The sequence below is a fragment of the Cyphomyrmex costatus genome, unplaced genomic scaffold, assembly GCF_001594065.2.
Source record: "Cyphomyrmex costatus isolate MS0001 unplaced genomic scaffold, Ccosl1.0 scaffold30, whole genome shotgun sequence".
Classification (NCBI taxonomy): domain Eukaryota; kingdom Metazoa; phylum Arthropoda; class Insecta; order Hymenoptera; family Formicidae; genus Cyphomyrmex; species Cyphomyrmex costatus.
Window position 1 is genome coordinate 1,906,519 of NW_017277125.1, and position 15,389 is coordinate 1,921,907.

At 33.1% G+C, this 15,389-nt stretch overlaps 2 protein-coding genes across 2 annotated transcripts; one reads left to right on the plus strand and one right to left on the minus strand.

Annotated features, from left to right (window-relative positions):
• Nucleotides 1-3,440: 3,440 nt before the first annotated feature.
• Nucleotides 3,441-8,508, plus strand: LOC108775429 (uncharacterized). The gene is made up of 5 exons (XM_018541791.1): nt 3,441-3,493; nt 5,074-5,396; nt 6,444-6,998; nt 7,453-7,789; nt 7,867-8,508. The coding sequence occupies exons 2-5, from the start codon at nt 5,190-5,192 to the stop codon at nt 7,989-7,991; spliced, it is 1,224 nt and encodes a 407-aa protein (XP_018397293.1). The 5' UTR covers nt 3,441-3,493; nt 5,074-5,189; the 3' UTR covers nt 7,992-8,508.
• A 1,362-nt stretch (nt 8,509-9,870) lies between these two features.
• On the minus strand, nt 9,871-11,075 carry crok (crooked). The gene is made up of 3 exons (XM_018541870.1): nt 10,884-11,075; nt 10,430-10,591; nt 9,871-10,306 (listed from the first exon to the last, which is right to left on the minus strand). The coding sequence occupies exons 1-3, from the start codon at nt 10,948-10,950 to the stop codon at nt 10,080-10,082; spliced, it is 456 nt and encodes a 151-aa protein (XP_018397372.1). The 5' UTR covers nt 10,951-11,075; the 3' UTR covers nt 9,871-10,079.
• Between the last annotated feature and the right edge of the window lie 4,314 nt (nt 11,076-15,389).

Genomic DNA, 15,389 nt, shown 5'->3' on the forward strand with positions numbered 1-15,389 from the left:
TCAATATAACAATAATCATCGGACTTGAATACAGATTGTGGAGCAATATATAATTTGTAGAACAAAAATTAATTTATTCCGCATTTTGCCAAATTGAAATATACGTGGTGCCATCTTACGATCAAGGTGTTAAGTGTTTTATAACAACTTTGGTACAAGGTATCTTGATAATTTGAGAAAAAAATATTTAATTGTGTAAAGAACATATATATAATTTATATACATTTAAAATAAAATAATATATTGATACATAAATAGTCTTTTCTTACTTTTTAAAATAATATTCTTATAATGAAACAATTAAAAAATTTAAAATATATTTCATCAAATATAAATTACTTCCTTTTAAGAGTAATCTAATGTGTCCTATTATTTAAATAACGTTATGCAATAAATGTAACCAAAAATACATCACATCCACATAAAAAATATTGAAAATTTATTCACGAAAATTTTTTAAAGTCTACTTAATATTTTTTCTTATATTATTGTATTTTTGTGTGTGACATTATTGTCTGATTTGCCGATTATGTTTCACTCTTTCCATTACGTAATCTCATTCAAAATTATGCACAACGCCTACTTCTAAATAATTATCCAAAATACAAAGACATTAAGAAATAAATAAAAAAACAAATCCCCCTACCTGTTAAGATCAAAATTTACACTTGATATTTCTGAAACGTCACCCATGTCACTCGCAAATATACGATTGGCACAGCCCGAAACACTATCGCGAAATACCGGTCTACGATCGAAAGTTTATCACCAGGTAAATCGTGTCGCGACGCGGAAAGATTTTTTCGGCATGAATAAATCGAAATTGCTCGAAGTGTTTTTGACGTCGCGACGTCGCGTGCGCCATGGCGGTGCTGAACAGCTGTTCGTTAACCGTAGATGTTGTTTGACCAAAAGGTGGGGTTGAACGCCATTATTATTGCCATCTACCGTAGGGTGCAAGCAGTTACTTTTAACCCTTTCGTCTCTGCTACTTGTCTTCCGTAGAAAATATCAGTTTCTGTCACCTTACAAGTAACTTGAATTATTCACACTAGGTAACCGTTATTCTTCATTTCTACTTATTTATAATTAATGTTTTGTAGAATTTATCTTTTTGGATCATAAATTATCCGAACGTGTGCAAAATAGTTTACATTTTTGAAGAAACAATATATCGATAGCATGACAAATTGAATTCCCTTCCAATAGATGTAGTTCGTGTTTAATATAATCACGGTTACAAACATTACTTAACTTTGAAGGCCGCGTCATATCTGACAGAGGCATCCTTGCATATCATCACGTGCGATCAACACAATCAGATACGCGCAGAGCATCGTCCGGAATACGTATTTAAATACTGTTGCATTTGAAATAACGTAACCACGAACGCAAATGTATTCGTTCCTGCAAAAGTCTATTGTCTATCGCAAGCCCTCATTATGTAAAGAAGAGAAATATAAATTAGAAAAATTGTGAAACATTGCAGAAGCTTTATATTTCTACAATATTATCTTTCATATTGAAATAAGAGGTCCAAAGATCGAACTGCGATAAGTCTTAACATAAACATTTAAAAATAATCACAAAATAGATTGTACATTTAAATAATTTATGATTTGCTTTGCAGAATGTTTTTAATAGCAACACAGTGGACGCATCGTATTCTAATGCAGCTGCCGCGATTCATTTTTTATGCATCACAATATTCTCTACCGCATTCTTTCAAGCTACCTGCACAAGATCATCGTGTGACATAATAATTAGTTTCTTCTACGCATCAAGATATATAAATTTATGTTACGTAGTATCTTCTGCAATTCGTCGTTTCATGTTATCATTCTTATGCACGTTTTAAGTCGCATAAATTGTCGCTTCGATGTATCAGTTCTTCATCATCAATTTATAGTAATCTTTTTGTTTGGTTATTACCGTGATATATTGTCCAGATATGTTATCTAAATTCTGACATTCTATAAATTTTTTACTTTTTATTAAAAGGTATGTCATGTTATTAGAATTTTAGAACTCTAATACTGAAAATCTTTTATCGCAAAAATATTCTTTATTATATATAGATATATATATATTTTTATCTTTTTATATATATACATTATATATTTTTCCTATCTTGGATAAGGAGAATTTACGGCTATTTACGGTCCTGCTTTCGTACACCCTCGAACTCTTGTTCATGTGGTAGTGTTTACTCACACAGAGATTCGTGCACATTCAGGTACCTGCACATTCACATACCTGCACATGTACATCAACGTGTAAATGTGAATGTGCGACCTTGTGAGCGCAACAGGCGTCACTCCACAACCACAACTCTACAACCTAGAGACGGCGTACGATAGCGAGTACAAGTAAATCCCCTACTTTAACGACAACGGCTACTTTTACAATAGTACCGTAGTTACAAACTTTGCAACCCCTCCCCTCCATCCAAGCTTCCTTTATACAAAGATTTGAAAGCTGAAATCGATTTTTACTTACAAATTAACTGTCTGACGTAATCATGAGAGATTTAATTATACATTAAATATGTTATATAAACAGAGTAATATTAACAATTATATAACAATTATATGTATAAATTTTGAATAAATTTTCATATGGTTTTCAAAGTCATTTTCGTAATGGTATACTTGACTAATCGTATTGATCTCATATTTATTTTTGAATAGTTAATTTTTCAATAAATTAATAAAGCTTTTGTTAAATTTTTTTATTGCATATTTTCGAATACATTTATGTACTTGGCGTATCTTTTTTAGCTTTGCAATATACCTTCTATAAAAAAATAAGTAAAAAATATTTTTAATTGTTATGTACATGTTACAGTACACGCGAGAGGATACATCTCATTCTTGCGCGCATCATCAGTTTTTTTTTATAAATTTCTCTCTGACCGGTGCCCATTTGAAGATACCCCGTAACAATCCGCCACTGTAAACCGGCTACGCTGGTCTCTTATAAAGGAAACCCACGCGAAAGCAAGCTACATACCACGGCGGCGCGTCGCGCGCAAACGGAGCCGACGTTCCAACAACTGTCACGCTACAACAACGATCGCACGCGCGCAATCGCCTACGGAGCAGCCATTCATGGGGTCCCACATAACGCATTGCCCGTTGCCGATGACTGCCTGAACGCTCTCGGGACGTCGCGATGCGCGGTGGATTGCGCTGCGAACACGATTACGGACGACGGCGTGTGCGGTGAAAGCCCTCGGTGAATTCCTCCTGGCGATCGGCAGAAGTGATGGTGCGCGTACGCGTTCGATCGCTTTCGGTGTGACCATGGCATCGTGCGTCTGACACACCATCGGCCATCGACGGCAAGACCGCACCGAGGATCCCTCACCAGTCACAGACCTGCTGCCAGACGGTTGCTGTTCGCCCGGTTCGACCAACGATCCTCTTCCTGTACGCTCGTGATCTCGGTCGTTGCTAAAAGCGGCCGCAATTTGCTCCGAATCGCAATTATGGTACGTGCAAGTTTTGTTTCGCGCGGGTTGCGCAGTTCCACGAATCGTCATTAGTTTACAAATGACTTCAATATTACTGTCGCGCGTGGAATAAGCTACCTGACACATGTCATTCGAGTCGGTGCATTGTAATTCTTCTCGTAATTCGAAACCGCGCTCGTGTCAAATTAGATAGCGTATAGTATAACGAATCATTTTCGGATGTTTCTAATAATAGCGGAAAAAATATAGATCAGCTCAGCAATTAATTAATCAAAATGTTGTAGATCAAACAAACGATTTATTAGAAAATAAAAATACTTTTTCTTTTTCTTTCAACGCGAAAAATATGTTTTAAAAGCATAAAATAATAAGATTAAAATAATATACTTAATGTAAAAATTTATTTCAATGGACAAAATGATATTAAGAGATTGTAAGAAGATCGAACGTTACCGCCTTTGTTTTGTTCTACTCCGGATGACACCGAGCATTAAAGTCTCTATTAAGAAGGTGGGAGATGCCAGGCGTTTCTATCCTATTTACCTCGTCAATTCTCCTTAGTTAATAACGTGATAATGGAGGTCGGTGCCATCGGGTCTCGGTGTTAAACGCGATTTTCCTCACGGCATTCCGCGGTTGTTGTATAGCGGGTCGCGCGATCGCTCCGGATCGATCGACGGTACCGGCGTGGTCACGACGGAACGAAGCTTTTTTTCTTTCTCGTAGAGAGAAAGTTCAATCGTGTTAGTTGGTTTCTTCGTTTCTGGAACATCTTGCTCTTGCATATACGCGGCTTTATTGCGCCGGAAGCAAAAGGGCCGGACCGCCGTACCATTACCGATTCAGAACAGCTGATAATCACCTGTTGTGAATGATAAAAGCATTGTGTTAACCAATGAGGAGAAAAAGCATCCTATTTTACGATCGCAAGAATTTACGATCATATTTTACGATCGAAAGTCAAGAGTATCGAGCACAATATTATTTTAACACTCTTCTAATAATAAATATTTTGCCAACATGATTCCTGATAATAAATGTTTTGCATTTGTGTGTAAAACTATTTACTGTCTATTATAAAATACCAAATGTTACATTGCGTAAAATATAATCGGGGTATCAAAAAATAATTGAGATTTTCTTTTATTTTTTATTCCAAATAAGATAATTTTATCTTAAAGAATAATTTTTAATAAAAATTATTTTGTTAAGTTTTAGAATAAGAGTCCTTTACCTTATTTATTTATTATTATTTTGTTAAGTTTTTGTCCTATAATTCATTAATAATAAATGCAGTTGATAAAGCATTGATGTAATTGTGAACAGCATTATTGTATCAATCATTTAATAACCATCATTATTATCTTCAAAATGATAACCATGACAATAAAAGATATTCTCGTTATCGAATATATCTGTGGAAAATCTTGTCGCCACGTCAAGTAACCTCGCGTCGTTTCGAAAATCATGTTTCTGGATGAACACGAGCAAGTATGACGCCATATTATATATGTATATGCGCGTATTAATAGCACACCTTTAGCGTGCGCTTGTGCAGCTAGCTTATAGTGCTTATAGCTCACGATGGAATTTTGCAGCGTTCGCGAACAACGCCGCCGAGTCTGTGGTGATCAACCGTTATCTAAACGGTTCACTCATTTGCCGATAAGCCGTAATTGGGAAGTCGTAATTTCGAGGGGACAATTGCGCGAATATGGCGCTGGCAAAGATCAGAAACTTCATTGACAACAGCCTGAAGACCGTGTCCACGCCGTTGGATCGTACGGTGAATCTGGAGCCGGAAATCGGCATTAGGATCATGCACTCACCAAACGACAAGACACTTAACGTCACAGTTCTCGGTGCCAGACACTTGCCACAGAACTTCGGCTTCACCAGAGTCAATAGCTACGTTGTAAAGGTAGAGTAAACACGAGAATGTGGATCAATCGTATCTGAGCAAACAAAAAACGCATATGTTTCATTAACGACTCATATATTTCACATTTACTGAATGTATCTATTTAAAGTAAAGAGATCAATAACGAATCAGCTTTAAGTTCTATAGATCAATAATTTATTAACGTAACAATTCAAATAACATATAACAAATAACTGATTAATTACACAGAGTCTCCTTTATTAATTGAAGTTCAACGTAGATTATAATTAAAGGTAGAGATCCGTTTAAATCCGTAGATTTAACACAATAATTTTACTTTTTTTAAATCTTTTTGTATATATATTAATTTTGTCTGCACTGATAATATAAACTAATTATTATACATTCGATAAATTTACGTCGGAGATATCAAGCGATGCCAACACTTCTATGTAAACTGTAAAATCGCGCTCCGCTACGCTTCGCCGTACTCGAATCTCAATTAAGTCAGAGACGCTCGCAGCACTCCTGTGGATGTTATCTATGATTACGTAATGCTATATGAGTAACGTATTATAGAAGTCCGACATTGACTGTAGTATCTTATTGACTGGTGAGAGAGAATGTTCTTTACAACTTCCTCCGACATTGTCGCGCGAACAGGACGACATAGATGCTAAACATCTATATATAACAAAAATCAATTCAATGCTTCAACATATTTCAGGAACACGTACTGTACATACGAATCGTTAATGAAATATCTGTTATCAGAGAGTAACGATATTAAATATTTCTATCTTGATTCCATTAATTATTACTAAAGGAAAATTCAAGCATAAATTTTCTCTTTATCGTTAGAAATATATCAATTAATTCAATAATAAAATATATAAATTAATCAAAAATGCATATTTTTTATAATTCAATGAATTCTTTAGAAAATGTAGCACAGAACAGACATAAAAAATATTTTATTCTCTAATTTTTATATTTTTATTTCAAAATTTACGCAATAAATCATACATGAGTCGAAAAATTGTTACTATTAGATATTTAAAAAACTGACAATTCGAATTTTTTTAGGTGAAGCTAATTCCTGGAAAGGACAAATTTGAAACCACCTCGAGGAATGAATCCTGGCCACAATGGAACGAAGAATTCGTTTTTCCCTTACGCAAAGAAACCAAGCAAAAGTTTGGCAAATCAAAAGTTGTGGAAGAGGAAATTAATGGATCTAGATTTATCGTCGCGACTCTTTACGCAATTCTTGAGGACAAACCTCTAATAGCAACTGAAAAGAAAGAGTCGGAGAAAACGTCGCCTACTAAAGAAGCACCGAAGAAAGGTGGGAAGAAGAAGGAAGGTCAAAGTACTTCTTCCGACAATCAAGAATCTACCAAGAATAAACTCCTCAGCCAATTCTTTGGTAAAAATTCCGACAAGCTCGCAGAATCTACAGCTACGGAGAGAAGAGCTTACGACAAGAGACGAACTGTTGGCGCGACGACAATTCCACTTGATCCAAAGAACTTCGTTTGCAAACCACCGAAATCGAAACATGCCAGTGACGTATCTACAGGAGATCTGTGGAAACCATTACGACCGATCGCCAGTGGCATCTCGGGTGCTGAGGAAAGAGTAAGTATTTACAGCTTCGTAACAATTGTACTGTGATCACAAAAACCATAATTATGCCATTTTCAAATGAAGGCCAATTGAATTACAATTGTTTGCGAGATATTCATGCAAAGTTAACCTTTTAGTTAACATAATATCATACATACTTACAATTAGTGTGTAATTCTGCAAGCATACGTTGAACAAAGAGATTTTCTCGAAGATAAATCTTATTTTCCACGATAAAATCTTGATCATTAAAGTTACATTTAGTATCTTTTCTGCCTTCATTTTTATAATTCTTTGGAAATAATCTGTGTATAATATTTTATATGTATTAGTAAATAAAATATAGGAGCGCGTTTATTTTCTACAAACATTGAAATTTTGTTTATGATGTATACCGCTATATTCTTTAATTTAATATTTTATTATTAAAGTATACACAATATATCTAATATATATGATCTTTCAGAAAGAGAACAAAAAGGGCCAAGTCGAATTGTCTTTGTGTCTATCGAAGGGCGAGAAAGATGAAGACAGTGGCGGGCAATTGATATTGTCTCTAAACCGTCTGAGATGTTCGCTTCAGACGATGCATGAGCATGAAGGTTTGAAAGGACAAATGTATCTGAAGATGTCGGTTGTCGAAAGCGGTCGAATAACACACTTCTGGAAAAGTGATCGATTTACACCAACGGTATCCATGAAGTTCTCACCTGAGATGGCGAGAGTTGTCGCCGACAATCCGTACAAAGGAGCGCTCAATGACGTGAGCTTCGTTATAAAGTTTGTTTCGAAAAATAAAATGGGTAAGTAATTGAAATTTCTTTATAAAACATTAATATATAATCGTACTCTACTCTTATTATTGTACAATATTATTTAGGTAAAAAAACTCCTGTGGGTCATTTTGTGATTGGACCTGATGTTGGTGGAGCTTACGGTGAACAATGGAAGCAAGCTTTGGTGAAACCGGGACAACAGATAACGAAGTGGCAGGCATTTGAATAAAAATAAGACACTCAAGGAGTTGATAACTTATTCAATATTACGAAAACCGCAGTCATTGAACGTACGACGTACTTTCCTGTTACAATTAGATATCTAGAGACAACGAAAATGAGACCACTATACGCGCGTACACCGTACATATTTAAAACATCGATCGATAAGGCTGTTCCAAAGAATATCATAGAAACGTATACGACTGCACACGTCTACGTGAATCTTTTTTACTGCGCACGCTGATGTCTACGTTCTACTGCTGATTTTAGAAGAAAATTACGTTCATAAAAGAAAATTATTTTTAAATTAATTTAGTTATAATATATTTTCGATCGCATATATTCTGTATATATACTAAACCTTTGCCAATTTTAACCGTCCTTGATTTTACAAAGGAGAGAGCTCGATCTTTCTAATCCGAATCCGATTAATGTAACCGTCCGTAAAGTAAAAACTAGGCATATATGTATATTTAAAATGGATAATTATAACAAATACATATCATATTTTATTTCATAAGATCACGAGAATAAGTTCGTCATGTAATTAGTATTAATTGATATTTTATTTCGATACAGATATAATATAGCTTTTAATGAATACTCTCATATATAAGTCGCTTTCAAAAGCGTATCGTTTATGATGATCTTTAATAATGATAAATTTAACTAATTTTTTATGTACGTTAAATGCTCATTTTTATTATGGCACTAACTAGGAACAAGTGACGACCAATATTTCGAGTTGATATTAGCAAAAAACTGTCCAATTGTGATACATCGAAATATCTTTTTTTATCAATTATTATATTTTTATATTTCTTAGTATAAAATATTTTGTCAATAAAGATGCCACAAACATCGCAGAACATCGTAGGATAATTGCATTATATTGTTTTGAAGACATTAAATATTAATTATATATATATATATAATTAGTATTAATATTTTCATGTTATTACACCAGCTCAAATAAGAAAGAATGGCATAAAAAGAGATAGTTTAAAATTTTTCGAGGTAGTTACAAAATTGTAATATCAATTAATAATTATATTTTCTATAATGTTTTAATAATGTATATTTTGACGCTATTTTTTAAGAAATATTTGTATGTTTGTAACTGCTGACACCAAAAAGTACACATACATTTTATTTAAAGTAATGTTTTTATTTATTTCTGCATTGTATGTAAAAGAGAAATTTTATTTATAAATACATCTTATATTATCCACAATTTCATTGTTTTTTATAACAAACAAAAAGCTAACTAACTAAAAAAGCTCAATAACTTTTTCAATTTTTATACTTATCAAGATGATATGTGGTTTTCAATTTAGATATCATTTTATTTTCTGTACTTCATGTAATCGTCTGACAATTTTATAATAACTTTTGAGTAATATATCATGCTTTATAGAAATAAAATACATCGCTGATACAAATATATAAACCAGTCATAATTCGTAATGTTAATACAGCGATACAAATGTAAATATTATTAAAAAAGTATGTACAAAAATAAAAAAAATAGCAAAATGCCGCGTTAAAACTAGATTGATTGTATAATTAATCTGGACGGTTTTAGCAGTATTATTCTTAATATCTAGGATTATGATAATCGACTCATTCAATAAGAGATTCATAATTTTGTACTATAATAATATTAAAAAATGGAGAAAATAGTACGAATATATAATACATTCGTTTGTTGTGTGTATATATAGCAGTAAAAATATATTTCTATAAAATATGTAATTTATTGACAAAATGTAGCTTAAAAGCCAAGGTAAATTACTGACTTACTGGAAGTTATTCCTTCTTATAAATATAAAAAATTTCCATTGTTGATATTTAAAGATAAATATAAAAGGCACTTGAATGTTGCGTAAAAAATTATAAAAATTGTAAAATTGCATTGTGTAAAACTACTATGTATATATTTAATTGCATAGTGTATGCGTCTTCCCTGACATTCGATGTGTAAAATGAGAAGAATATTAAGTAAGTACAAGTGAATCTTGAACTGTAATGATAATTACTGAAATCTACACTATCCAGTGAATCAGATTTGTCAAGAATCTTTGGCTAGACTTTTTCAAACGATGAACACATATCGAACAGTTGTTATTAGGCCAATTAATAAGAGAAGCCAATTCACATATTGGTAGGATGCCGAGTTACAACCATCTTTGCTATTGCACGTACAATATTCCATAAATATATTATACGTTCCAGTTCGCATTAAGCAAAATCGCTCATCGCCCGCAATCCCTGGCTCGCCCATGTAAGCACAGTTACGGAAATATCTCCATTCTCCATTAACTGCAAACGAAAATTTATGTAAAATACAAGATGTAACGAAATGACACCTGTATTCAACAAATTTGTAGTTTTTTGTATACTAGTTGTACGTGAAATTGTATGATACTCTTATAAGTAAACAACCTTTTTGACGAATTTTACGGCACATCGTCGGTCTTACGCCTGGCAAGTGCTCCAAGTCAGGTTCCTGCTTGCAATCTGTAATAGGTACTGTGGAATTATCAAATGGATCTGCGCACTTCGGATCCGAGTCTGATCTGCACGTCCAACATTTGATCGAAAGGCCTAAAAGAATACGACAAAATTAAAAACATTTCTATTCCCAATTGTAAGTATATGTTATTCACAACATTTTAAACATATTCAACTTAAATAGTATGTAATATACGCTTATTTCTGTAAAATGGAGGTTAGGATCAGTATGTTTGGGAAATAAAATTTTCATAGCAATTATACGCAAATCTCTGTAAAAATACATTTACAGAAAATATATTTACGATTTCGATATTTAAAAGTTATTTAAAGGTTAATTTAAAAATATTAAATAAAACTTAAATATTTTTCTGATTTAATATACCTTCTTGGACGCAACAAAGGAAAAGCAATGCTGTTATGAGAAAGGAAAGGCGGATTCTAATGGCCATTTTGAAAAAAGCGCGACGTCTTAACTTTTTACTTTGCGAAAACTTTTCACGACAAAAATAATATTCAATTACTTCCAAATACTCTTTATGAATTCTATATGTCCACGCCTATATAATTGACACCACCGAACAGCACTAACCGCGCGCTGCACTGGCTCTCCAGTTATACCGAGTGACTCAGAAATAAATAAATCAAAGCAAATTAAACAGGCAATATTTAACGATCAATTTTATATAAATTTCATATCATAAGTAAGAATAAATTTATGTACATATACGATTTTCTACAAATTTGGTCTTCACGAATATATTTTCTATACTTTATTTATAATTAACTTATAAAATATTCAATTGATATGGAGTAATTTATTATTAATTATTATCAAATGATAGGCTATTACTGTAGAATTATTAATATAAAAGGCCATAAATAATTGTGCAAAATCAAATATTTGTAATATACATAAATAAATATAATATTAAAGAACATTTTTCTTATGACAAATAAAATTTCTGAAGTCATTAGAACTATTTCATACGTTCATAATTGTTTAATTATCACAATTAATTATGTAGTGCATACTGACTCACCCAGTTGCTTATAAAGGGTGTCTTAATAATAAGTAAAACTAAATTTTATATTTACTACTAGTACTTTGATCATATTTTAGCGAGTAATTATATATAAAAAAATAATGTTTGACACACAAAATATTGAGGAACGTATTATAGTTTTAAAAAATTAAAATAATATTTATTGTAAGTAAACATCAGGAAATTCTCTCCATATCACGTATTTTCATGTATGTATACGTTCCTGAGAACTTCGGGTATACTCGGGTTCTTAGGGATTACGTCACGCGTATAACTCGAGTTATAACCGCGCCCGACAGATGTGATGGTCCTCCTTATGTCACGGTATATAGTCGCATGTATATTCACTAGAGGAGTGAAATTATTAAGTATACGTTATAAAAATAAGTCACTTTTTTTTAACACCAAAACGAGATTGTATAGTCATTTTCTTATCTGAAAAACTTTTCAGATGCTAAATGCTAATTCGTTTTCTAAATTGTTCTGTCACTTCACAAATTTTAGAAATTAAAGTTGTAAAAAGGATTGCTTTTTGTATTTTGTTATATTATTACTATGATATGTGGCATTCTAGAGAAATTTTATTAGAATTAAAATTAAGTATATGTGTTATTTAGACTTTAAAAAAATATTCATGGTTAAACGTGGGATCTGTTACGGAAAAGTTGTGAATTAGATCATTGATGATTTATAATTAAATAATTTCAATTATGTGTATATCTAATCTTAAGAATTTTTAGGCTGCTGAATATGAATTCGATGTCAAAATTGACAAATTCGAAATGGATTCAATATAGTGAATATCTAAACTTGAAAAATATTCGGATTATTGCAAAAATTTATACATATAAACGTCTTTCATGATTTTGAATTTTAACATCAGATTCGTATATATAATATATTCAGCGACTAAAAAAATCCTTAAATTTAAATAAATATATAACTAAAAGCTATACATATATTTTAGTTGAAATATAATACAATATGAGATGAAGCAGCTTGTAAATTGGGTTCGTATTCAGCGTCCAAAAAACTATGGAATGATTAATCTTCTTCTAGTTTTTTTTGTCGATCAGTGTTATTTTATAGCGTGTTATTTGAATCCAATGTAAAATGAAAGAACGTGCAAAACAAAAAATAAGGTGACTTAATGCGTCCATAAACAGACGGATATATGTAAAAAATACAAAAGTCTATAAGTTATATGTATTTTAAAACATAAAAATTTAGAATTGTACGTTTTAACAATATAAAAGAAATACTTTACCTCATTTTAATTAATTTACATCACAACTTTTCTCGTTATAAATCATAGACTAAAACTTTTTCATTAAACGCGTTCTCATTATTCTTCTTCACAAGTTCAAAGTTATAATACCAAATACTTAAAAATATTAGAAGCAGAAGAAATAAAAAAATATATACGGATATTGCATTGTGTTATGCACGTAGGCGTGCGCAGTATTAGAAAATAAACTGGTTGTCGATCAACTGTCTCTAATCGCCTGCAAGTTTTTATCAGACAAGAGCGGTCTCTCTTGAGTGTGCTAGCACACGAAGCATACGGTTCAATGTCCTTTTACTCAGCCAAATTGTAAAAAAATTATATCTCAGAGAAAAAGACACAACTGTTACAACAAATGTTCGCTGGATTCGAAACTTTTGTTCGTGAAAACATCTTATCCTTCTTTCCTAGCTGCGATTGCATCCAGAGGTCTGTGCATCATGAAATTTCGAATCGTCTGGTGATGCGTGGAGCGAACTGCTCAGACCTACGTCCAGCATCCTCCAGCTATCTGTATCAGTCTGAGAGAAGGGGGTCGATCTTGGACCCCACGGATCTCGTAGCCCGCAGCGAGCGGGATCGGTTCACTTTCGCGGGTGGTCCGCGCCGACAACCGGCGACGTCCGCGCGCGCTCAGCCCCGTTCCGGGAGAAACATTTGAATGCTATAAATAAATATAAATAAATTGATTTGCCGGCATTAGCATAAGTAGCAAGGAGGGGGGGACACGAGGCGACTTCGACTTCGATCTCTCGTCGCCCGCGTGCGCCGTCTCTCTTCCTCAGTTTACTCCGTTCCGTTCTCGTGCATGTCGCCGTGCCGGCCGGACGTTGATTTATATCCGTGTCCCTTCGGTTTCTGCGGCATTCACCGGCGACTCTTCTTCCCTTTAACTTAAAAGGGCACTGGACTATGGCGTCCGGATGTGCACACGGCTATCTCGTCTCCTTTTAGTCTCGAACTCGATCGTGGGAATTAATTTGAGAGAGTAGCTCTTTATATGTAGCAATATAGAAATGTAGGGAAACCCATTAAGGATTAAACAAATTTTAAGTATATTGAAAATAAATAAACTTAGTTTTATACTGAAATTTTTTTGGAGTATTTTATTGTTGCTTACTTTACGCAAATTTATCAAAGAAACTATAACTCAGTTGCGGATGGAACAGCGAACGCATTAAATAATTTCTAGCACCTGTCAGCAAAAAATAATATGACAACTGATAAAAAACATTTCATTACATGATAACATTACTGTAAAAAATTATTGACCATATCTCATTATGCCCCTAGGTTTCCCTACGTATATTCATCATCGGATTCCAAATTAGCAAAACACATCAAATTTGATATTATTTTTAATAAATGATGATTATTTTAAAAATCGTAACTTAAGAATTCTAGAAGTAATCGATCTTTAATTTTTGAAGAGTTAAAAAGCAGATCTCGAAACGTAATTCCTAGAAGGCTCATTTATCAATTTATATTTTGCAATATATAAAATTTAATATTTAAGTCTTAATTTTAATATTTTAATAGGTTTTCCTTTAACTTTCCCTTCCTTATTTTGAAAGTAAAAAGTTATGCGAGTAGATTTCATGGCATGCATTAAAAGTAACAAGAGAATAATATTATCAAATATGTTTAAATACTTATTTTCTTTGAAATGTTTTTTTTTTATTTGCAAGAAAGAATCACCCCCCAAAAATATAATTAAGCAAATCAAAATATAATTTAATTATACAAAAAAATGTAGTTATGCACTTTGAAGCTCTTATTTGACACTATCAAGGTGGAGATCAATTTTTTTAATCCTCGGAATATAAAAATCAATATGTTAGTGACAAAGACTAATGATCTTTAACTATTATGTGCGACAGTTATGATGTTCCTACAAAAAGTAAAATTCTCTGTAAATGTTTGAACGCAACTCATATTTCTTTCGTTATTGTATGTGTAACTCACGGCGCACTTCCAGTTGTCGACACTCGATGCCGAGTTATTTTTCGCAGTCGTTCATTTCAACTACTTCCGATAACCACAGTTACTTTCTTCCGTCATCAGAGAAATAAGAATCATGTGGCGATGTTTGTTCTGGATCATTATATTTTCTTGTCTCGTCGAAAGTCAAAGTCGTCTGCCTCCATCAAATCATCAGTCACGCGAAGATTTCTTCGCGGATATCTTGAATAAAGTATTGCAAACGTCACGACCTAGAGATGTTCTTCTCATACTTCGAGATTCGTTGTTAGACGAGCAGATGAACGATATTCTTGATAAAATAGCTGCGACGACTACTCAACGTGTACCGACGCTTTATGTAAACGCGGATCGGATGGAGCCAGAGTTTCGGGTTTCTTCTTGGGCAATGTCACGCGATCTAGTCGTGTATATCTACGTCTCAAGGCAAGGACCGGATATCGTCGAGGGCGAACTCGTGGCCAGAGACACGAAACGCTTCATTCACAACCGCACCCGGTCTAAGGTACTTGTATTGATGATACTTCGTCGACCGTGTCACGACCTCATGAAGCTGTTTCGAGCAATGTGGTCGAAGAAG

What these genes read in the sequence shown, in the direction of transcription:
- crok (XM_018541870.1), bottom strand. Translation starts at nt 10,950, where the DNA reads ATGGCCATTAGAATCCGCCTTTCCTTTCTCATAACAGCATTGCTTTTC. An exon ending in CCTTTGTTGCGTCCAAGAAG is followed by an intron (nt 10,592 to 10,883) that starts GTATATTAAATC and finishes GTATTCTTTTAG; the next exon opens with GCCTTTCGATCAAATGTTGG. An exon ending in CCGTAAAATTCGTCAAAAAG is followed by an intron (nt 10,307 to 10,429) that starts GTTGTTTACTTA and finishes TTTCGTTTGCAG; the next exon opens with TTAATGGAGAATGGAGATAT.
- LOC108775429 (XM_018541791.1), top strand. Translation starts at nt 5,190, where the DNA reads ATGGCGCTGGCAAAGATCAGAAACTTCATTGACAACAGCCTGAAGACC. An exon ending in TCAATAGCTACGTTGTAAAG is followed by an intron (nt 5,397 to 6,443) that starts GTAGAGTAAACA and finishes GAATTTTTTTAG; the next exon opens with GTGAAGCTAATTCCTGGAAA. An exon ending in TGTTTCGAAAAATAAAATGG is followed by an intron (nt 7,790 to 7,866) that starts GTAAGTAATTGA and finishes AATATTATTTAG; the next exon opens with GTAAAAAAACTCCTGTGGGT.